General features: G+C 40.2%; 1 protein-coding gene across 1 annotated transcript; it reads right to left on the reverse strand.

Moving 5' to 3' along the window:
- Nucleotides 1–326: 326 nt before the first annotated feature.
- SMARCA5 (SWI/SNF related, matrix associated, actin dependent regulator of chromatin, subfamily a, member 5) lies at nucleotides 327–23,625 on the reverse strand. Its single transcript, XM_041411955.1, has 24 exons — nucleotides 23,266–23,625; nucleotides 20,853–20,927; nucleotides 18,444–18,610; nucleotides 17,743–17,843; nucleotides 17,002–17,102; nucleotides 14,869–15,048; nucleotides 14,361–14,516; nucleotides 14,123–14,254; nucleotides 13,785–13,853; nucleotides 13,318–13,427; nucleotides 12,240–12,466; nucleotides 10,650–10,771; nucleotides 10,409–10,561; nucleotides 9,044–9,176; nucleotides 8,446–8,594; nucleotides 7,925–8,044; nucleotides 7,578–7,688; nucleotides 6,889–7,002; nucleotides 6,146–6,268; nucleotides 4,787–4,919; nucleotides 3,404–3,522; nucleotides 2,030–2,242; nucleotides 1,488–1,598; nucleotides 327–618 (listed from the first exon to the last, which is right to left on the reverse strand). Exons 1-24 carry the CDS (start codon nucleotides 23,407–23,409, stop codon nucleotides 553–555), a joined length of 3,129 nt encoding a protein of 1,042 aa, XP_041267889.1. The 5' UTR covers nucleotides 23,410–23,625; the 3' UTR covers nucleotides 327–552.
- Between the last annotated feature and the right edge of the window lie 413 nt (nucleotides 23,626–24,038).

Here is a 24,038-nt window from a genome sequence, read left to right on the forward strand (position 1 = left end):
CTCACCAACCTTTCTTCTGGCTCAGATTTTAAGCAAAAAGTTAACAGTTTTGTTCCAATCATTATTCTAAAAGTAAATAACCAGCCTTTCCACAAATTTCAAGGAACTGAATATATTGATGCAGTAAGTTCAGTGAAGGTAAAGTCAGAGCCACAAAATTTCCAGAAATACAGTTTGAGTGGTAGCTTGTACCAAGAAAACACCACTAAACAGTTCTATTTATCATAATGTTCACAACAACCTAAGATGAAACAAACTGGGGGATGACTAAATAAATATGCACTGAAGTTGAAACATTAATGAAAAAAAGGTCACAAGATGCCTTATTAACAAATGAAGACAATTTATTACTTCAAGTGTTAATGGTAAAAAAAATTCAGCACAGCTGTTGCATTTAAAAAAGTGAAACTACAATTAAGTACTATGTTCTAGTTCAATAAACAGATGAACCCAATGTTCTTTAAAACAGTTAAGCATTATACAGTACATCTTATGAAGACCCGTAAATTAAAGAACTACTTCTTAAATTTAGAGATTAAAAAAATTCTGCATTCACAGCTTTAGCTTCTTTTTTCTCCCACGCCCATCAGGAGTGCCATCCATTTTGCGCTTCTGTGCCTGCAAGGAAAGATTTTATAGTAAGTTATTGTCATACAGAAAGGTTGTGAGCAAGCAATGTGTTTCAAAACAAAGCAGATGGAGAAAATTGACACCCTGGCAGCTTTAAAATGTGACATATAGTAAATATGCCTATCTTTGCTGTTGTTTTTCATTCTCCAAATCTGGAAAAGCAAGATTTCACAGAGGTAAAAACTGCATAAAAACAAGTAAGGTTGTTATAAAGTTTCCTATTATGAAAAGGTATTTCTAAATGCCCATTTATATGTTCTCTGAACACGTCTAAGAAACTTAATAATCCATCACTATTAACCTTACTGATTTCTGCACATCTGTCAAGTAAGTTGTGCTTCTAAGTTTTTGCTACAACAGCTCTAGGCAACAACCTGAACAAATGGAGGTAAGAAAATGCATAAAGGTGATGTTTTATTTACAAAACAGGTCTGCATACTAGAAATACTTTGAATTTAGTCAGCAAAGAGCGCTGTCAAGCATATGTGTTGTTTTCCCAAATCTAGCTCTAGAGGCCCATTTGTAAATAGATCTGTGGATGATTTAGCAGATTATATAAATCAAAATGCCAAACACATCCCTGATGTACTTACCAGGGTAAATCAGTGTACCAACCCAGTGATCCAAAATATAAGTTTATCTGCTCCAAAGCATGTGAGCAACACTTAAGAACCTTTTTTCCTTTGTTTGACATCCTCAACTGGACTAGCTGAACACTGACGTGAACTTTAGGCAGCTTTTAACATTGCTCTCTAAGTTGTTGGTTTCAAATAACTTTAGATATCACTTGTCCTAAACACTTGGGAGAACACTGTTTTCAAGTGAGTTTTTTCACAGAAATGCCTTTTAAATCTTACTGAAGATGGTTTTGGTCCACGTTTCTTCTTTTCTGCCTTTTCCTTTTCTTCCAGTTCCATGTTTTCTCTTTCAATGAGAGTGATTAAAGTATTACACCTCCTTTGCAGCTCCTGCATTACACAACATATTCAATCAGTAATGTAAAAATCCTCTTTGAATGTTAAAAATGCTGGTGAGTAGGTAAGTATTTCGCTGAATCTTGTCAGAGTAACAAAGAATTAAATGTTTCATGATACTTACTTACTGGCTGGCTTCACAGGGATGGATTTGATTGCAGATGTTTGCTTTGTAAAACACATTTATATTTAACTCAAATTGGAAAAGGGTACCTTAGAATTTTGAACTTCTCCTCCCATTTGCCATGGCTGCATTTGACACCCGTACAGTTGTCAGAAAGTTATAAACAGGTAAATAAAGCCTTGTTCCCATGCACCTACCTCAGTATTTCAGCAGCAATTTAAATCAATTTAATATTGTGACAGGTATTCATGAACAAAAAAGATATATATATATAGATATATATATATATATATAAAAATACCATTGCAGTTCTGGACTTGAGAAACCAGTCAAATCTGAATTGCGGCGAGTTTCGGATACATTGTCTTAATTCATCATAGACATTTTCTTTATCAAATCCTAGTTTGTGAAGCATACAGATTAGGAAGCGATCCTCCTCTTCAGTGTAATTCTTCCCTTTATTAGTACCATAGGATATTCTTAGTTGGTGGAAAGGGGCTTTATATCTCCCAATCTGAATAAAACAAATAAGACCACATAAAGCTAAGAAATAGGTCAGAATTAGCATGGAAGTCTTTTGTATAAAAGCAGTAAATCACATGAGGACAGAAAACTAGATCTTTAAGATCTCTCATGCTAAGTCTTCACAATAAAATTACTGTAGGTTCAGGACAGTGCATTTATCAAAGCTATCTAAACTGGCAAATTCTGGTTTAGACAACAGACAGCCTTGTAATCTTTTGACTAATGGCAGACTTTCACTACACTTAAAAATAGGCAAGACTGGTCAGGATTCAAATGGCAACGATCCTTTTTGACACAAATCCTCAGGAACTGGTAAAGTCAGAGTAAGAGTAAAAATGTACATGAGAGTTAGCACATGGTTCAGCTGTCTTGTGGTTTATTGAGTCTGACACTTCTTGCCTAGAAGACAACTAACTCAGCAAACCTGATGTGGGGAGAAAATTCCAATAAAGTGTCTTAATTAGCTATAAATCTCTTCATTACCAAATACTACTTGGTGAAACACAAACAAGAACAAAAGCCTCCTCTGTTGGATTAGTCTTTTTTAAGTGCTCTCTAATCTCATGTTTCCAACTCTGTCTTCCACTATCTCTACCTGTTTCTACCTCTCTCCATTTCTCTCCACCTGTTTTCCTGTTTCTCTCCCCCATCTCTCTATCCCTTTCTCTCCCCACCTACCTCTCTCCCTCTCTTTCTCCATTTCTCTCTCCATCTCTCTATCCCTCTCAATTTCTCTCTCCATCCCTCTCCCCCCATTTCTCCCCCTCTCTGCATCCCTCTCTCTCTGACTCCATCCCTCTCTTGCCATTTTTCTCTCTCTCTCTCCCCTAATTTCAGTTACATGTGTCCAGAAGGAACTGTGCTCATCTCCAAAGCCTGTACTATGTGCAGCTTGTTACACATAGTACTATGAAACGTGTGCTGTTATACAGAAGACTGTTACAAACACCAGGGTACACCATAGCTAAGGGTGTCACCACAGCACTTCCGTGGGATGGAAAAGCCATAGGAAGAAATTGCTGAGTGTTATGCAAAGAGGCCAATGTCATGCCCAAGACGTCTTCATTCATCAGCAGCACTGGCCAGACAGGAGTCCTGCATTTCCCCTCACTGGCACCAGGAAAAAAAGCAGGAAGCTGAGCAAACCCACCTTCGTATCGAGAGCCTTTTTTATGCTGATTCGTCTCTGAATTCTGGCTTCTCCTCTTTCAATCTGAGCCATGATCTTCTCTATGTCTTGGAGTTCATTGCATCTTTCCCAGAACACAGCTAAGAAAAGAACAACTGCTTAGTTTCTTATCATGCATTGTAAAAGTCAGAGCTTTGTCCTTAAAAAAGGATGTTAGCTGTTCCTTCCTTTTACCAGAGCTTATTGCTGTGTAACAACACACATGCCTTTAGCTAGTTAGAAACCTCCCCTTCCGGCTACCATGTGCTGCAGTATTACAAATGCTATTTTAAAGAGGGTAAATATAGGAATCTTCAGTTTAAGTGAGGTACAATACAGGCCAGAAAGATTTTTGTGTGTCAGTCTCCTCAAAGGAAAAAAACTTCTTCAAATGGAAACGGATGTAACAGAATACAGTTTTATCAAGAGAAGCAACTGAGCGCCTGAAGACAAGCAAGTGCCTAAAAGACAGTGGGGTGTTTATATAACGGGTGTTTTTTAGAAGAATTTTTCACATATTCAACCTGCTCTGTACCTCTAGAAATGTAGTGCCAGGACTTTGTAGCTACACTACAGTGGAAAAAATCTCTTCTAATGAGAGGTAAGTAGCCAAGTGGACTCAGGTTACAAAAACTAGTGGTCACTGTAGATTCAATCATGATGTATTTACTGTGTTTTGCTCTCAAGGAGGAAGTAAAGGTTAACTTCTCATTAATGAATACAAGGAAAAGGGAAATCTCTCCAGCTAAGCAGTGTTTCTCAGCATTTCCTTTTGCAAAAGTTAACAAGAACTGAAGACAGCACTATGCAGTTAGATTCAGGATATAGTGAAGTGGCTCAGCAGTTTACGTGTGCATTTTAGTACAGCCTTAGTTACGCAGCAGTAATGATGGTGAAAGACAGATCAGCAGATCCAAAATCCATGAATATAATTCTACCCCAAAAATCTTAAACAGTAGTGTAAGAAATTCTTGAGCAGCAGTAGGATGTTACCATGTTCTCAGGCAGCCCAAATGAGCCCAAGCAGAGTTGGATACTCTCAGAGCTTCGTACAGAATTAAGTTACCTGAATACTCAATGACTTCCTCTGGGGTTTTTCCTTCGACTTCTCGTGCTATATTTTCAATGTCATCACGGCCGAGTTTACGTGTACATTTTAGTACAGCCTTAGTTACGCAGGCAGTAATGATGGTAAAAGACAGATCAGCAGATCCAAAATCCATGAATATAATTCTACCCCAAAAATCTTAAACAGTAGTGTAAGAAATTCTTGAGCAGCAGTAGGATGTTACCATGTTCTCAGGCAGCCCAAATGAGCCCAAGCAGAGTTGGATACTCTCAGAGCTTCGTACAGAATTAAGTTACCTGAATACTCAATGACTTCCTCTGGGGTTTTTCCTTCGACTTCTCGTGCTATATTTTCAATGTCATCACGGCCCCACTTCTCATTGGCTTTGATGAACTGGTTGAAATCTCTCTTATTCCAGTTAGTGAAGCCCTATACATCAATCAAGAGGAAACATTGCACAGAAGTTCAGGATTTGTCCATCTCTGAATTTGATTCAACAGGCTTCTTGAAATTGCCTGTAACACTTCCATCATTCCACAGTGTTAAACCTTTTCTTTCACTGCAGTTTAATTTAGTAGAACTGTTTTTATACTGCAGTCACTGTAGTCTCTCCATTTAAATGGACTAGTAACTAGTTCTTTATTTACCTAGTAATTTCTGGTACGTTTTCAGCTGAAAAATTAATCCCTCTTCCTAACAGTCTCTCTACAGTGGGATTTGCTTTCTAAGAAAAAATTGCTCAAGTGAAACAAGCAGCATAATGGCTTTTGTTTTATGAAAAAGGCCCCCCAAGTGCCTCACAGACACCCTCAGCCATTGCACCTGGTCACTCTCCCTCAGAAGGACTAAAGCCATTTTGTGATGGTGATGCTCAGCAGGGGCACAAGTAGCACTGCTGAAGTCATGAGCCAAAGTAGGTTAATTTCATATTACCAGTAACTTTTACAAGTAATGGGAAGTAGCAAGTTCTGCCAGGCATGTTGTGATTTAGCCACAGCTTACTGGACTGTACTGATTCCTGACCTCTGTGATTCTGGTGTCTCCACAGTGAGCTGTTCCAGCTCATTACTACGCAAGCAAGAAATCCTGTCCTGTAATTCCGATCCCCTGCCAAAATACAATGTGTAAATACAATATCCAAATAAGGCATATCAGGCATTTGCCTGTTTTAAATTATTTAAATATACACACTTCCTAATCATATACCTATTCAGCTCACACCCTCTTTTATTGAGGGCAACTATCCACTACCAGATGTAGTTCAGGAAAACTGACCGTTCAGACTCCAAGATTCACTTCCATATGGGTGTGAAACTGAGACAGAAGATGTGCATTAAATAATGTGGAATGCAGCACACTCAGCTCTGCAGCCATTCTGCAAGGTCCCATGGAAAGACATCACAGTCTACAGTCAATGCCAGACTAGGATTCAGGAGAATCCAAGTGCACTAACTTGGTGCACATTCCTCAAAGATATCCTATAACATAAGCCTATGACAAACCTAATGCTAGAAACTCCTTTCAGTCAGAACCAAAATTTGCAGATGTGTTAACTACGGCACAAGCCAATCAGTGACCAAGAAATGTTCCCGTAATGCTGTGAAACACAAAACAAGTTTCAGCTGATTTCACTCTCACTGAAGACTCAACAATACCTGGGTTAGAAGTTTCTCTTTTTCTTCTAGTTCTTCATCATTAAGAGGTTCAGCCTCATCAATCTTAAGCTGCTCTTCCTTTTGTGCTTGGGCTGCATTTGGCAGATCAGGATTACGAGGTACCTGAAACGTTTTGCACTTTGTAAAACTGAAATAATTTTTCACAGATAATTACTAATTGTCACCTTTCTGTTAATATAACCTAATAATTTCTACAGCTGAACATGATTTTATTCCATTTAAATTACTGTGAAAGTCTGGAAAAGTACATATTCTCCTACTGTTGCATTAAACTGTTCCATTGTGAGAATTTAGAGAATTACACAGAAGGGACTGGACCTTAAAGATCATCTCTTTTCCAGCTCCCCTTCTATGGGCAGGGACACCTTCTACTAAGACGAGACTGCTCAAAGCCTCGTCCAACCTGGCCTTGAACACTTCCAGGGAAGTGGAATGTGGGTCATCCACAGCTTCTCTGGGCAAATTGTGCCAGTGCCTAACCACACTTACAGCAAAGATTTCCCTTCCAATAGCAAACCTAAATATGCTCACTGTCAGTTTAAAGCCATTCCCTTGTAAAAAGTCCCTCTTCAGCTTTCCTGTAAGCCCCCTCTAGCTACGGAAAGGCTGCAATCAGGTTGCTCTAGAACCTTTTATTTTCTAGACTGAACAATCCCAACTCTCAGCCATTCCCCTTTAAGAGAGGTGCTCCATCCCTCTGGTCAAGGAAATTCTTCAGGTACCTTGTAACCAATTGTTTTCCTGTAGTAGAGAATCTCTTTTTCCAATAGTTCAAACAGACGAGGAGGAAAAAACTGGAAGTCCTGTACATTTGGCTGTTTTGGAGGCCGTGGAGCCTGAAACACAAAGTTTGCATTTGCTCCCTTTCACATCCAGAATCTGCTTTCTTGTAAGAAGTGATTTAAGTTTATGAGCAAACAAAAAGCACTGTTGTTACAAAAATGCACTGTCTTAACTTGGGGAAAAAAAGTCACACCAAGCAAGACACACCAACCACTACAAAGAATTCTAAAAGTAAAAGAGCAGGGAGAGAAGAGGAAGAGAGGTCTTTTGGGAGGAGGAGGAGGTGGCTGGTGAAAAAGTCACACGTGTTTAAAGCATCAATCTTCCAAAGGAAAATTTACAGCTGCTTAAATAAGAACCAGAAAAAATTTGATCTTAGCCTCCCTAACATCTTACAAGTTTCATACTGTTCTTATTTTTTCTCCAGAAGTTTGTCTCAAGTCATTTGGATTTTTTTTTCTAAATTTAAATATTCTCTCCACTTTATAAAAGTGAGAGAATATTTAAATTTAGAAAATTTAAATATATTTAGCAGTTTTAAATGACTAAAGACCTATTTGTTGCTTACAGCTTTAGCCATTTACCATGCATATTTTAAAAATCTATTTCTTTTGATTAGTCAACTCACCTTGGGTGCTTTGGGTTCACTGACTCGAAGAGCCTCTCTGAAGTAAGCATCCACAGCATAATTGGCTTTTCTTTCTCTTTTAGGTGGTTCAATCCACTCTGTAAATGCCAACTATAAAAACAAAACCCATCACACCCAAAAACAAAAATTAAGTCTTGCAAGATCACCAGACCAGATACAAGTTTTACATAAAATTAGATCTACATCTACTTCATTATAAGTGTTATAATTGTTTTTATTTAAACTATTTTCATAGATGACACTGTATTTTACCCAATACCTCTTAAATAAGTATGATTAAAACATGCAATTCAGTGCATTCCTCCAAAAGAAACTTAAAACATTACCTTCTGTTTTTCTCTGTAGTCTTCCCCTTCAAAATTATACACGCTAGATTCAGTATCCATAGTAAAATTCCTAAGGGAGCTTTCACCCATCTTTGAAAGTTTTTCATTCATTTCCGCAGTCTTGGACAGGGGATACAGAAAAGAACAGTAGCCATTTGGATGGTACTTCATTATTTAACATCTCATTCCCAGATAGAACAGGAGCCATTTTGGAAGGCACATCATTACTAAACACCTCATTCCAGAAAGGAGTCACTCTGAAAGGTACTTCATTTGAAAACATCCCATTGCCAGAAAGAAGAGGAGCCATTCTAGAAGGTACTTGACTATAAAACATCTTATTGACAACATCAGAATAAACAAACACGATTGAGTAACACAAAAACCCTCTACAGCAAAACCCCTTTTCTCTCCAGCTTGGAACCAAGTTATCATCCAGAGACTCACTATCTTGCCATCATATATAAATCTACAAATTTAAATTACAGTTTGAAAAGTTTCCCCTTTTCAAACCTTCTCACCTTCTTTGCCCCTCTTTCCAAAATGTGGTCAATATCTTCATCTGTAATCTCACTATCCTTTGAGGCAAACACGTGTGTCGCTCCATGTCTGATCATTTGCAGCATTTCATCCTTTCCAAGTTTATTCAGGTTTTGATCCACCAATCTTCCTAAAGATAAAAACGCTTGAGGATAGCAACTCACTAAAGAGTTTATGTTATGGAAGGAGCAATACAGGGTTTTTCTCCCCCTTATATTTCCACATACAAGCTACATATTACTGATGATAATCAAGTCAACTAAGGTTACCTTACTTTTCTCCATCTATTAGAAAAAGGAAAGGCATTCATTTCCCCAGTTTAAAGAAGAAACTGAGTGATTTAAAAAGCCAAATCTGACTATATCCCACTAGGGAGGTAAGCAAAAAGTTAGTGAGGAAATGCCTACTCCTACCGTAAAACAAATTTTCAAGTGGATGAGGCTTTTGCACACTCTCTTCAGAGTTCAGATGAGGCAAAAGCAACATTCCCACTGGTTCTTACTGGCTGATTCCACTGTAGTTTACAATGGGAGAAGAAGGGAATTTCATCCTAGATATGAAGTGCCTTCATATACTTGCCTTGCTGGATGACTATGGAATCCAGGCGCAGTTTCATTTCCGCACGCTCCACTATCCTTTCCTCCACGGTATTGTCTGTAATAAACCTGAACACCCGGACAGTCTTGGTCTGGCCAATTCTGTGCGCTCGATCCTGCCCAAAACAGTAACAAAAAATTCAACACATGCCTTCCAGCATGACTACATAATTAGGTTTAAGATTTTCATTATTTCCAGCACAAGAATTTACAAAACAGAACAGCTCAGGTTACTTAAATGTTTACAGCTATCCATGGCTACCCAATACATTACATTTTTATTTACATTGCAAGTCTGGGGTTTTTTTTTTTTTCAATTACATTAACAGTGAGTCTGTGCCTATGTGTCATAACCAAAAAATAGCAGGTTTTAGGGTTTTTCACACAGGGGAGAAGACTTGGATGCTTCTGACCTTAAGCAACCTTATGTAGAATCAAAGCATGAAGAAATCATCTCTATGCTGACCAAAATCTGCCTTTCTCAAAACTCTTCAGTAGTGCCATAAATAGTTCCAAGAAAAATACAATACCCTGCCTCTCCTGACTAGTGAAACATGAACCACTGTGAGAATCAGAATTCTCAAAATACAGCTGTAGTGGTAGCTGGTACTGCCTCACTTGAGCAATTAGACACCAGTTCCATCATTCTTATGAAGCAATTTTTGCTAGAGTACTTGAGACCCCATAAGTTAACTGAAATAATTAAAGACATTTCCAAGGCTTGTCTCTGAAAGGCCTCATTTGTCAAAAAAAACCCAAAAAAACCAAACCACTGGCAGTTTTTAGATAGCTTTGCTTTCTTAGGTGGTCACTAATGTCCTTGACATGTATCCAGGATGGAGATGCATCCAAAAGTACTTAAAAAAACCCCTAAAGATAGTTGCTAAAATGAGATCCTTCTATTACCATCACCATAAAAAGCGGGTTTTGAAAAGTTTAATTCAACTTTTCTTTATCTCATTTTCAAGATCGCAGGAAAAACAGTGCAAACACATTCCCCTCCACTCCCCACAACAGTAAAGCGTTAAAGCCTTATAGTTTTGGGATTAACAACCTAGATTTAATACATTTTTACTTACTCAAGTAGGCTATTTGTGTTAAACAATACTAAGAGGTGTAGCATACACCCCGCATTTTCCACTGAATAAAATACTGTATAACCCCAATGTGACTAAGGACTAATGGTTCCACACAGTGGAAGTTGCACTTGAACTGAAAATTAGTCTTACAAATCCTACTCCTGTGCTAAAATGGGAAAATACCAATTTATTTTAGAAGTACACATTTCTAGCAAAGTTCTGTGAGAAAAGGAAAAAAAGAAACCCAAAATTTCCATCTGGAATCTTACCATAGCCTGGAGGTCTACTTGTGGATTCCAGTCTGAATCATAGAGAATTACAACATCAGCAGTAGCCAGATTGATTCCAAGACCTCCTGCTCGTGTACTCAACATGAACACAAATTTTGAGCTGTCAGGATCATTGAATGCATTAATGGAAGCCTAAATAAATGAAAATAATGTATCAGTTAAACAAAATGTTTTACAAGTAGTATTTTTACATAAATACAATCCTTAAAATTGTAAATACCTGTCGCTCATTGTGAGGAGTTTGTCCATCCAGTCTGCAATATTCGTAATTCCTCCACATACAGTAGTCTTCCAAAATATCTAGGACTCTTGTCATCTGACTGAAGATTAGAACCCTTGAGCCTGTTTGGGTAAAAAGGTTTCTTATGCTTTCACCAAAATGTAAGATTAAACAAACTCTCCAAGTCTGCACTATCAGAAAAGGAAAGAGGGCAATTCCATGTTTAAGAAGAAAAGTAGTTCAAATTTCAGACCCCAAACTACAATGCAGGGCTGCAGCTGCTGCTGCCACAGCACATCCATGCCATGGGACACATTTGTCTGACTCTGATATGTCACTGTCTAATTAATGGCTGGCTTTTCCCTTCCGTTTTGTGTTGTACTCCTTAAGAAAAGGGTCCCAGACACAGCAGAGTAAGATGGCAACACAAATATAAAAACATCATCAAGTATAAATAATAAAATATTGAAGTATTTGTTTATTTTGGATTTAAGATCTCTAGAAATAAAGTGAATTCTTCTTAAGTACTTGTCAGTTTACTTACCTGCCAAGAACAACTTAAAAAAAAAAAAAAGTAAATGTTCAGTATTTTATGCATACACACTCAATTATTTCCAGTCTACTGGAGAAAGTAAAACACAGGATAAAACAAAGTTTCTACTTCCTTTTGTCCTTTGGATTCAAGGGTTAATAATACTGAACTCTCTTGTTTAAGATGATAATTTGATTTGAGACCAGTCCCGTATTAATTACAACACCTCATCAATAAACCTGATAACAGGAAGAAACCAAGATCAAAAAAGCACAGTAACCACTGAATTGTTTGGTTTTTAGTCTTGAGTTATACAGCCACAGCTGCTTGGATGATACCTAGATACAAATTACAGTTTACTTTTACACTACAGAAGGCTGAGGTTTGGACATGGGTTTTTTTTTCTGCAAGGTGTCCCCACTCACAAACTTACCTCAAACTTCTTCAGCAAAGCTACTGCTGTAAGCATACTCAAAAAAATAGTGAGTTAAAATTTTATTCCAGTGTAAAAAACTCTGTGGCAAGTGAGTTTTACAGTAATCCATTTCAAAACTTTCAACTTCAAAACCTACTATCAAATAAATTTAAAACAACTCAAGAGTTCCCCTCTGTCTGAATGTTTATAGAATACATAGAAAAACCTCAGGTACTGTTCAAAATCACATCCAGCAAGAAAGACCAACATTTCACACAGGATTTGACTTGAACTCTGTACGAGGACTCTGAATCTGAAATGGTCCTTCATGGCAAATAAAAGGTGTGGCTAAAATACTACATAATTATATTTCAAATAGCTAATAATACTAAGAAAGAAAACCTAAAGCCTCAATCAAATGATGTTTTTATGGTCTCAACTTAGCTGGGATGAAAAAATGGGGAAAAAAAAAAAAAGAAATCAAAACACTTCAGCACAAAAAGCCATAATAGACTATTGATCCAAGCTGGTGTCATACTAGAAACCAACAATAATCCTGGCTAAAGTCTGCTGGTTTTTGCTCAGAATACACAAAAACATCACTGAACCAAAAAACTCAAAACCCCAGAAAGGAGATGCATACCTTGTTCTTTCAACTTAGGTAGCAATTTGTCCAGAACTACCATTTTGCCACTGTTAGTGACCAAATGCATGTCTGTTGTATAAGGTGGGCCAGGCTCTGCTCCATCAAAGAGGTAAGGGTGATTGCAGCATTTCCGCAGCTGCATCAGGATGTTCAGCAGCCTCATCTTGTCCAGCTTCCCAGCTGAGTTCAGGATATCTATATCCTTCATCAAGATTCGGGTATACCTACAGCAAGGAAAGCAAAAAAACCCTTCTGTTCACTCTAAAATGAAGTCTAAAATGAAGCTTTGGGATTCACAAGCTGCATCTTTTGCTGGTGCAGGGGGAGGAGGAGGAAAGGTTTGAATGGATGTAAGCCAGGAAAAGCCTATGGGAGACAGAACCTGCCCTCAGCATCATGGCAGCCATAGGACAGGGTTTGGGTGTCATTCTTTTGTCTCTGGGCAAGTCAGAAATGTAGCAGAGTCACAGAATCAATTGGGTTGGAAGAGAACTCTGAGATCATCAGTTCCAACCTTAGGCTAAACACCACCAAGCACTGGGTGCCACATCCAGCTTTTTCTTAAATACCTCCAGAGATGGTGAATCCACCACCTGTCAGAGCAGTCTATGCCAATGCTTGACAACCCCTTCCATTAAGAGATTCCTCCTAATGTCTGACCTGAACCTCCCTTGGTGTAGTTTGAGGCCATTTCCTCTTGTCCTGTTGCCTGGGAGAAGAGGCTGATGGCCCCCTCAGCTGCATCCTCCCATTGAGGAGTTGTGCAGAGCCAAAAAGTTCCTCCTGAGCCTCCTTTTCTTTAAGCAAGAAGTTAAGCAAGTTTTCTTAAGTCTATTTAAGTTTTCTTGAGTGTATTTAGGCAATAAATATTGTCAAAAGCTCACCCTACGCTTTATTTAATCAGGTAAATCTCCCTGACATGCATGGTTCTGTCGCAGCAGTGTCACAAAGAAATAGGTATAAATTGGAAGTACACCAGAGAGAATAAACTGAGTTCCACACAACCTTCAAGTCACAGACAGCACATTCCTTCTGAGCCTTAACCACAGCCCAGTCAAGCACATGCATTAATTACCATTCTCGCTGCATTTTGCTGAGGCCCACATAAATTTTAACTTCCTTCTTTGGAGGCAAGCTTTTCTCCACATCAGCCTTGATGCGACGGAGAAGGAATGGTCGTAGCACCTGAAAGAGGTTCATCATTGAATGCATTTTGGATACTGAAACATGATCAGGTGAATGGACGAATCAAAGAGCAGAAATTCTTTATCACAGATACAAGACCTATTATTAGACAATCTGAAGAAAAAAAGCAACCTATATGGAGAAACTATTTGCTATAGATGGGATATACGTGGAAAGACTCAAAGATTCAAGGTCAAAATTATCTTTTATATGGTTCTGTGTCCTTTGACTTAATTTTGCTTGACTGAAAATTTGTGGAATAATCTCATCCTAATAGTCTATCATAAAAAGCATTAGAACTGTTTGGGATTTAACTCAGGTAAACGTAACACTTGTACAAAAGGCAAAAGGACTCACCATATGAAGGCGCTCCACCAGTTTTTGATCCCCTAGACAGTTGTTGGTATCAAACCATGAATCAAAATCCTGTATCAACAAAATCATCGGTTTATAAAAGGCTTCCTTTCAAGGTGCAATAGCATCACAATGGTGAACAAATACAACTCTCATATAGCCAGAAAGCAAAAGAACACATTACCTTATTTGGCCTATTTTACATAAAGTTTTATAACAAACATTTCTAACCCAATCTATCACTTATCAGTAACTGACACCACTAACTATACATATCCAGGTCTACTTTGAAATCGGGAAAACAAGCAAAATTAATTTGATTAGCAGAAATGAAGACTTACTTCAGCTGAGTTAAAGACATCTGGCAAAAGGAAGTTGAGAAGTGCCCAGAGTTCATGCAAATTGTTCTGAAGTGGAGTTCCAGTTAATAGCAGCCGGTTGGTAGTCTTGAATTCCCTTACAATTTCTGATAACTGAAGGACATTAAATATGACGTGACCAAATATAAAACATTACTAGTCCCCACACCACCACCTAAATAACCCATACAAATCTCTTTTTCTTTGTGAAATAAATTACCTTTGATTTTTCATTTTTAATCCTGTGGGCCTCATCTATAACAAGGTATCTCCAGTTGAACTTTTTGAATACTGACTTCTCTTTGATAAGCATTTCATATGATGTTACACAGACATCCCATTCTCCAGGCAGCAACACATCTCTTACAAAGGCAGCCTAGATAACAAGGTGACAGCTGGTTACTGAGGCTTTGTCAAATTTAAAGCAAAAAGAACACAGCAGCGCTGTTAAAATTTTCCCGTTTAAAGTCTCATGAAGGCAGTGTCCGGCCTTCATAAAAGGAGACTGCAAATCTTTGAACAAGAAATTAGGAACATGAAAGTGATGAAGCACTATCTGGGCAACACACACATGAATTCTAAGCTGGTTATACTCCAAGTACGCAGCATTCTAGGTCTTAAACCGCTCAAACCCAAGTAATGTCCCTCCCCAGGAAGGAAAGGACAGCAAGATCACATGCTGGATTTACACAGGAACACACAGGAAAAACTACCATATCCAAACTTACTCGCTGGTCTTTGTCACCAATCAAACAAACTGCTCTAAGTGTTGGTACCCATCTCTTGAATTCATTCATCCAGTTCTGCAGAGTGGACTTAGGAACTAACACCATGTGAGGTCCAGGAATGTTTCTGTAGTGTTTCATATAGCCAAGAAGAGAAATTGTCTGCAGTGTCTTCCCAAGACCCTGTAAGACACATTAATGTGTTGGAAAAAAGAAAACCTCTCAGAAAATACCTTTGAAAAGGAAAACCCAAGAGTGAGCTCTGAGCTCAGCATGACAGGCACAGAAACCTGAATGAATGAGGGAGATACAAAAAGGGTAGCAAAACCTTGGTTAGGAAAAGCTTGCAGGGCTTCCCCCATTTCCTTATAACAAAGTAGCAAGAGTATCACTTTGAAACCTTGGATTATGAAGTTAGAATTTTGCCTTACCTTTCAAGTAAGACAACTTGTTAAAAGTACAAGGAAACATTATTTCTTAAAACTTTATTTTGCGGACTGTGGCGTACTCAGGATAATTAGAGGTCAAACTTTAAAAATTTCAGTTAGGTATGCTCTTAAACTTGACATCAAATGAATAAATTAAGAACTCTTAGGAATTTTTAATTTATTCAATTACTTGAGTATTAATAACACTGTAACCACATTATTATGTATTGTCACATACGCTGTCATATTTTGTACATATTATGTTATTAATGCTTCATAATCATGAATATGTTCTAATTAATTTTTAAAAGGAGGCTTCCATAGGCCAGAAATGACATCAGGTCCTGTGAGGAAAGAGCCAAACAAGCATAAAAAACTGCTATCTCAAAGAAGAAAACAAATACTGAGAGTCTGGTATAACACAGTATCCTCAACATATAATTTTAACTAAAACAAAACTGAGGAAGAACTGAAAAAACAGATCATTCCTATACTTTAATTCAAAAATATGATTCAAATGCACAGGAATTAAAAACCCCAAACGCCATCAGCACAAGTAATTTCTGTTTCTAAAATTCGAGTCTTTCTCTTCAAAATAACCAAAATGCACCTGATACAAGATGTGGAAAAGTGCTTACTGGCTGTGTGAAATGCGTTATAACTTCAAAACAATTAATACCTAAGAAAAAACAAAAAAATATTCAATAATAATATTTAATCTCTTTAACACAAAATGGATATTGGAATGCCACAAATCCAAGGACTCAAAAGGTGTTTTTTGCTAAAACAACCCTCTCCACTTAGACAAAAAAAAAATTCCTCTATTCAAAAGCATGTATGTTTAAAAAGACCTTGATGTATTTAAAAGTGAAGCATGTTGCTAAACAGTAATTTAGACTCTTTTGTCTCTAACTTATCTTTAAGTTTTATTACACAGAAATGACAAGATACAGGAAATGCAATACACAGAAATTAATGAGATTTTAGACTTTTGTTTCTTCTTTTCTACTCCTTATGAAAAAGAGATACATCTAAAATTATTTAGGGGACAAAAACACCTGTCTTTGGAACTACCACAACTTCTTCTGCATTCATCCCTTATCTTTCAGGGAAAAAGAATAACAAACACAAGCAAAAGCTGCTATGGCCAGTGCCAACTGAAATGCCCATGGTCATGATGTATGAGAAATTTTAACACAGCCCTCTAGGTACATCTATCTTTGCATCATTTTTTCAAGAAAATTCCCACTGCTGTAATTGTTCTATGGACATCATATCGTAACATCTATACATGGCCCTAACAACAGGAAGTGTTTCCACATTTGATGCTCTTTTCATATATGACACTCTCCTCACAAGGGCAGCTGAAGAATACCATAACAAAACACCTCCAATTTAGAGAGAAAGAAAACAGAGGACATGTCATTCTGTGGAACAACTCCCCTCCACCAACTTCATGTTCCTAAAGGTTGACAGATTCCCTTTCCATATGCCTATTTTTGAAACCTGCCTGCATGATTTATTTAAAATACCTTTGACACTTTTAAAATTAGTGACTTTAAACACAGGAGAAAAATAAGACTGGCAAATTATATATTGCATTTTGTGTTATCAAAACTCTCATATATATATATACACACTGCTGGACTAAAATGGCATTGTATTGCATGTGTTCTTAAGTGATCCTAAACACAGGCTCTGTGCATACCATTTCATCTGCCAGGATGCCATTGATGCCATTTTCATACAGAGAAATGAGCCAGTTCAGTCCTCGGATCTGATAATCACGCAGCTTTCCCCATTTCACATCTAAAAGACATCAAAGAATAGATTAAAAGATACACAAAAACTTCCGAAAAGAACTTCACCACCTGTTGGCTGCTAACTGACAGTGATTACCAAAGCTACGGAACAAAATCAAGAAATAAATTCATGCAATAAATTCAAGGACAATGTAGAGCGGAGACAGCAACCCATTCATTTTGTTTCTGCAAGTTGCTGCAACAGCTTTGTTTTCTGCAAGGACCCAAGCACACAGAAATTCTAAATCCATCATCACTGTCAAAATCAGAACACAAACATTAAAACAACAGAATACTGAATCCCATTAAATGAATTGGAAGCTGTTAGGAGCTTTATATCAGAAATAGGTTACATATGTAAAAATAATGAGATGACAAACTTAAAAAACTTTTTCCTATTAACTGAAACATAGCAACTGGATTTCTAAGGGACAAGACTCACTGGACTACCTTTCTAGCCAGAATGAAAATCAGCAGTTCCTCAATAATACATTTGGTACCATTAGCTCGGTGCTGGATTTTTTTCCTCCCTCTCCTGTCACACCAAATTATTTCACTATCCTTAGAGAGTATGCAAATCAAGTCCATTTTAAACACTTTGAAGAAAAAGAACAGGGGCAAAAAAAAAAACAAGGAAGGAAACACACATGATGGAGATTCTTCAAATCGAGTGCAGACATTCGTTGTCTTAGAGCTTTCTGTTAACAGCTCCTCGTCCTCTTCCTGCTCTGTTCTACGGTGCCGATAGCTGGAAAAGTCCAAGAAAGTAGTAAGTTTGTGGGCAAACTGAAAAGACATCAAGTTGCTGCAAAATTACATCTAATGTATATTAATGTACATATTGCAATACAGAATGCAAACATCCAAAGAAATTTCTAGCAAAATTCTTCACTAGAATTCATGTTCAGCAGGCTCAACTATCAACCCAAAGTGACTGGACAGGGATTAACATGTGTATCAGTACTGGCCTTTAACTACAAGACAGGGAACAACACTGCACTTAAGTTCTGCTGCACCTGCCAAACACTGCAGCCACACAAGCTGCAATGAAGGCAATCCAAATTTCTGGACTTAGAATTTTCAAGCTGTCTGCAAGCTGTTGCATAGCGATATTCTCCATGAGCTCTTACAATTTAGAGTCATGACTGCCTTACTTTTCTCCCCCTGCTTTTCTTCATGCTGGAAAGCATCAACACAAATCCCTTGTAAGTCCTTGAAATAAGCAATCGTCAACTTACAGATGGGCAGTTGAAAAAAAAGGCACAGACACAGGACAAAAGTTTAGCAAGTTCAACTTCCACTTTTAAAGTACAATAAAATCTTATTTATAGTATGTGTCATCACTCACTCGCCAGCTGACAGTAAATTCTGTTTCTCATCCTTTTTTATTCGTGGACGTCCAGGTTTCATTTTTAAAGGTGAAGTTGGAGTTTTTTGAGCAGCAGGCTGAATGAAATGAGCAAAGAGCTCAGTCTGCTTCAACAGATACTCAAATCTGTTTGCTCTGTCTGTTTGCTGGTGACAAAGGAAAATTAAATGGAACAAGTATGTCTCAAATTAATTCAAGAGAAAAATTCAAAAGAAAAAGCAAACAAATACTTTGTCAATATGCATTCACATTACTTTATACACATCACTCCAACACCAAAGAGATGAGTAACATCAATATACCTGATGCTGACAGATTCAATACTTTTTTGTGGGGCCAGGTCTCATCTTTGCTACGCAGCAAGATCAAAGCTGTGAGACAGACCTGTGGCCAAGCCTAAAATCTGACTTTGGCACAAAGATTGCCCCAGTCTCACTAGATAAAGTCAGACTCCCTTTAACAACTTTCTCCAATCAAAAGTGATAGTCCCACTCCCAAGAAATTTTCCCCCATGCATCACACACAGGATTCTTCACTGTACTAATTCACTTCTAACCAAAATGGCAACAACTGCTCCCTACTGGCGACCTGCCTGCTCAGTAAGTTACAGCACCTCCCTGGGCTGTCAGATAAGCAACAGAGCTGGCATCAAACGGGACACTGAGGGTAGAACAGCTCATAGCCACAAGCCAGAACATCTGTTTTTAGCAGAGACCTTAGATATACTCAGGCTAACTCATCAGGCTGCCCCCTTTGATAGGAGTTACTGTTTCTGCTGTGCAAGAAAAATTACAGCAGACAATATCAGTATCTGAAAGGTTCAGCTTTGTTGAGATAGGTTCCATTTGGAATCAACACACCCTTCCAAGGCCACACCAAAACTCTGAATGGACAAGCCAAAACCAGCTTCAAGGCCAACAGTAACCACTCTGACATTCTGCCACCTGCCACAGCATAACCTGGTGTTTAGCACCTTGTAGCACAGCTACAGGAAATTTTCTTAGTAAAAAGGAACGTATGTTCCAGGCTTCTGCAAGAGCTATGTGAGTGTTTTCCTCCTTAGTGTGACCAGATCCTGCACTATGGAAGAGACAGGAAGACAAAGTATTAGAGTACAAAGAGACCACAAAAGGGATCTCAATGTACCACAGAGGACTCAGACTCACTCTAAGGGTATTTTAAGCTTGAATGACACAGCTACAATTCACATCCACTAAATTGAAGTTTTCCTGTCTATTCTTCATAGGTTTTGTTTCTTTACTTTGTAAGTTTCTGAGGTTTAAACTAGGTAAGATCTCACTACCATCCAAATTTCTGACCCTTACTTTTAAGGTTTTTTTTACTGGCTGTACAATACAGAAGTAGAAGAGGTGCAGACTGCATTGCAGAAGGTTCCTCATTCTAAAATTTCAGTAAAGAGTCTTCTGCAAGTTTTGGCCCTGCACACACATCCCCACACTTCCTTTCACTGCACTTGAGGATGTTCTTTTAAGGGACTAATAAACATTATCTATGTCTTTTAGACAGCACACAGAAAAGACCAGGCTGTATTCTGCAACCCTGAGCTATCGTTATACCAACAGAGATGCTCTGTTGGTATTTATTGGTATTTATTGGTATTTACCGTTGGTCTGTTCCCATTTTTTTTTTCAATGCATCTCTAAAACACAATTGCCCTTGTTATTGTGTCTGTCTAGAGACTAACGGAGACAATTCCAAGTTCATTTCCTTCAGTGTGCCACAAAGTAGCACAAAGAAATATGAAGATGATGACAGGGTTATTTTCAGTGGAAAGAAGAAATAACACAGGAAGCAGCAAATTATAAGAATCAGTTTCACTTTCCTATGAAGAAATTTCACATGGAGTCACAGACACTGGAATTACAAACAGGAAGAAAGGCAAAGAGGGAGCAACTGAGAAAGAAACTGCAATGAGATGGTGAGGAATGGGCAACTCCATCTCTTACATTATAAAAACAATGAAAAAGTAAAAAACAATGAAAATAACAAATTTTCTCCTTTCTAACCTGTGAAGCACAGAATCAGCACTCATCTTCAAAAACCTGAGGACCCTAATTAAAGCTTCACAAAGAGATTCCTAGCTTTCCATTTCTGACTGAGAAGCTGAATGCTCACCTCTTTATAATCCCCCTTGCCTGCAGGACGGACTGCTCTACAGGTAACTTTAAAATGCTGGGAAGGAGAATGGTCCCAGGAGTGTTCTTCTGAATATTTTTTGTTTCAAGTTACTTAAATATTTTTTAATAGCTAGACAAATATTTATAAATCCGTTTAAGATATTTCAAACAAGCAAACAGAAAACTCAAATCTATTTTAAATAAGTGCATAAGTACTGAATAGCTGTACACAGTGACATATATTACATACCATTTTCTCTTCATATGTAGGATCTGTTTCCTGGATTTCTTTTTGCTTTGCCAAAGATGCATCATCAAAAGACTCCTGAGATGAAAAAGAATTAAGAAGAAATATTTCTGAAAAAGGGAAGATACCCATCTAAAGGAAAACAAGCTTGTTTCCCATTGTATCAAAGCAGCAAAAGTAGGCTGTAGCGCCTGATGTGGATATATAGTAGTCAGCTCTTTATTATTTCCTACACAATTACCTGGAGATGGATCGAAGATCCCTGCCACAGGGTGAGGGAGAGAGCTGGGTCTCTGTAATCTGATTTAGCTCCATCATTAAAGCATGACATCAATGTGAATGGGGGAGACAGCTGTGGTCCAGATCAGCATGCCACTTCTAGGGTGCTGAGCCAACCCCTCATGAAGCTGGCTCTGAGGTGGACTGTGAAAGCACTAGCTCCAGGCCTGAAGTGAGGGTAATTTCAAGGTTTTTGCCAGATTACCCCAATCCCGCATCACTCTGTATTAAAGAAACAAATCTAAACAAGAATCCACCCTGAATTTTTGTCCTGAAAGCTGAGGAGGAGTTTAGGAAACTGTATTTTTCTCCTACGTAGTTTACTAAATTAAACCATGTTTATCACCCATGCCACTACCAACAACAGTAAAACCAGCTGGCTGGGAGAGAGCAATCCTCCCTCATTCCCTTCCTGCCAAATTCGTAACATACTGCCTTCAGTTACTCTTTTGGATCAGGGCTTTTTTATCCTTGTCTCTTCTGTCATTAGGTTAACTCTTTTCTTTTTTTTTTAACATCATCTCCTATATGCATTTTCATCTTCTGTTGTTAAAACTAAAAGCAGTGAGATGATCCTTCCCTGACAAACAATGCTAAGGTAACATATTACAAAATAACTCTTGAAAGAGTGAAAAAAATTAAACAAATTAGATGCTTTCAAGTGTTTATTAACCATCTGTTTAACTGAGCCAAGTAAGAATGGGGCTAAATTCAATCTTTATTGGCAAATATAGAACAAAAGAACAGGAAAAGTAAGAAACCAATGAAACAAAGGCTGGAAAGAAACAGGATGTTTGTCAGTGGGTATTTCCTCTGGCAGGTGAGGCATGTGGAAAGAGAAAAATCCTAACACAAATGTTTAATTCACTAGGTCAAAATATAAAGAACTGAGCATAAGAAGTTATGGCTAAAGCTCTACTGAAGTCATAACCAAATCTTCTTACTCATCCCTCACTGGACTGAGCCAACACCCAGTAAGCACAAGAGGACCGTTGGAACTTCTGTTCACAATTCCCCTTTCTCCCACAATGCTTAACCTGGAAAGCACAGCAGCAGAGCAGCAGGGCCATCTGAGCTCATCATCTGCTACACAGATGACAAAACCCTGCAATTTAGCTGGAGACCAGGGAAAGCAGTCCTTCAAATGCTCACGGCTCCCAGACATTCCAACTCAAACTTCACTGTATGCCAGGAAATCCCTTCCCAAGGTAAAAAAGGACCGGTCTTGGCAGCACAGAGAGCCCTCGCACACAAGCGCCTCGAGAGCGTGCGTTTCTCACCCTGCGCACGCTAAACTCCAGCCTGGAATTGCCCTATTTCTGCAGGTTCGAGCAAGATTTATTTTCCACAGTGCTTTGGCTACTTGTTCATCCGAAAAACATGGCATTTGCAAATTTATTTAGAACAAGTAGGTTGAACAGCCCAGCATGACTCAGGGTACAAAATACCCAGCGCTGAAAGCAGGACCGACCAGTTTCCTGCTATCATTAAAGAAACAATACTGCGATAGAATTAGCATCTCCAGGCAATCACTTCCAACCCCTTGAAATTTCCAGAATATATGCACCTGTTGTCAAAACAACCCCTCCCACAACCCTCACACCGTCTTCCTCCCCAGCAAAAGAAAAAAAAAAAAAAAAAAAAGTGGGAAAAAAATAGAAAAAAGTTTTGAAGCACTTCAGCAGACAAACATGGGTCATGCTTTTCAGACGCCAGGCTGGCTCGCCGCTGGAGCAGGAAGCGCAGAGGCTGGGCAGGGTCTCGGGGAGGCAGGAGCAGGCAGAAAGCCTGCGGGTGCGCGGGGGGCTTCCGCGGCCCCGTTTATAAAACAAGCAAGTGGCGTAACCCGGCCGCAGCGCCTCCTTCCCCATGTCCCAGCGGCAGGATGAGCGCGACTCCCGGGCCCCCTGCGCGGCGGGGAGGGGGCACGGAAGGATGGGACGCCCCCAGACAAACCCACCCCGTGGGGCCGCGCTCCCGGCGAGAGAGGGAGGGCGGCGGGACAGGAGAGCAGTCCAGCTATGCCAGATGCGGCCCCGCGGCCTCTCCTCCATTGTCTCCCGCGGCCCCACGCGGCCGGGGTGTCCCACCTGCCGCCGGGGGAGCGGGGGAACCCCGCCGGTCCAAGCCGACTCACCTCCATCTTGATGTCGCCCCCGGCCAGGCCGGCGGCGCAGGGCGGCCCCGTCCCCGCGGCCTCGCCGCTGTTGGCGCCCTGTGGCAGCGGCGGCGCGGGCGGCTCGTCCGGGTGCGGCGGCAGCGGCGGCTGCCCGGCGGACATGATCCCCGCCGTGAGGAAACGGCGCTCCGCCGAGGCTCGGGCTGGCGTCCGGCGGGCTGCGCGCAGGCGCGGGCGACAGCCGGGATACCGGCAGAGGAGGAGGAAGAGGCGGTGGGCTGCGGTTCCCGGTTCCTGGAGCGCGGCCGGTGGAGGGAGCGAAGCCCGACCCGGCCCGTCCCGGCGGGAGCCGCCAAGCAGCGCGCAAGCCGCGCCGCGTGCCCGCGCTCGCGAGACTTCCCCCCCCCCCCCCCCCCCCCCGCGCCCCTCCCCCGGGGGGGGGCGGGCGGGGCCCCGGGCTGCGCGCAGGCGCGGGCGACAGCCGGGATACCGGCAGAGGAGGAGGAAGAGGCGGTGGGCTGCGGTTCCCGGTTCCTGGAGCGCGGCCGGTGGAGGGAGCGAAGCCCGACCCGGCCCGTCCCGGCGGGAGCCGCCAAGCAGCGCGCAAGCCGCGCCGCGTGCCCGCGCTCGCGAGACTTCCCCCCCCCCGCCCCGCCGTGCGCGGCGGGGAGCGAGCAGCGCGCGCCGCTGCCGGTGGGGGCGCTGCGGGGCTCGCCCGGTCCGCGCGCTCCCGGGAACTCCCGGGACGGAGCGCTCCGGGATCCGCTGGGATCCCAACGAGCCTGCGGGGG

Source organism: Onychostruthus taczanowskii, unplaced genomic scaffold (assembly GCF_017590055.1).
Source record: "Onychostruthus taczanowskii isolate IOZ18803 unplaced genomic scaffold, ASM1759005v1 scaffold38, whole genome shotgun sequence".
Classification (NCBI taxonomy): Eukaryota; Metazoa; Chordata; class Aves; order Passeriformes; family Passeridae; genus Onychostruthus; species Onychostruthus taczanowskii.

Bases quoted from the DNA above. Each gene is read 5' to 3' on its own strand.
- SMARCA5 (XM_041411955.1), bottom strand. From the start codon at position 23,409: ATGTCCGCCGGGCAGCCGCCGCTGCCGCCGCACCCGGACGAGCCGCCC. The intron at 13,854-14,122 runs GTAAGTCTTCAT...TTGTTGATACAG, and splicing joins ATGTCTTTAACTCAGCTGAA to GATTTTGATTCATGGTTTGA. The intron at 7,003-7,577 runs GTGAGTTGACTA...TTTGTGTTTCAG, and splicing joins GTGAACCCAAAGCACCCAAG to GCTCCACGGCCTCCAAAACA.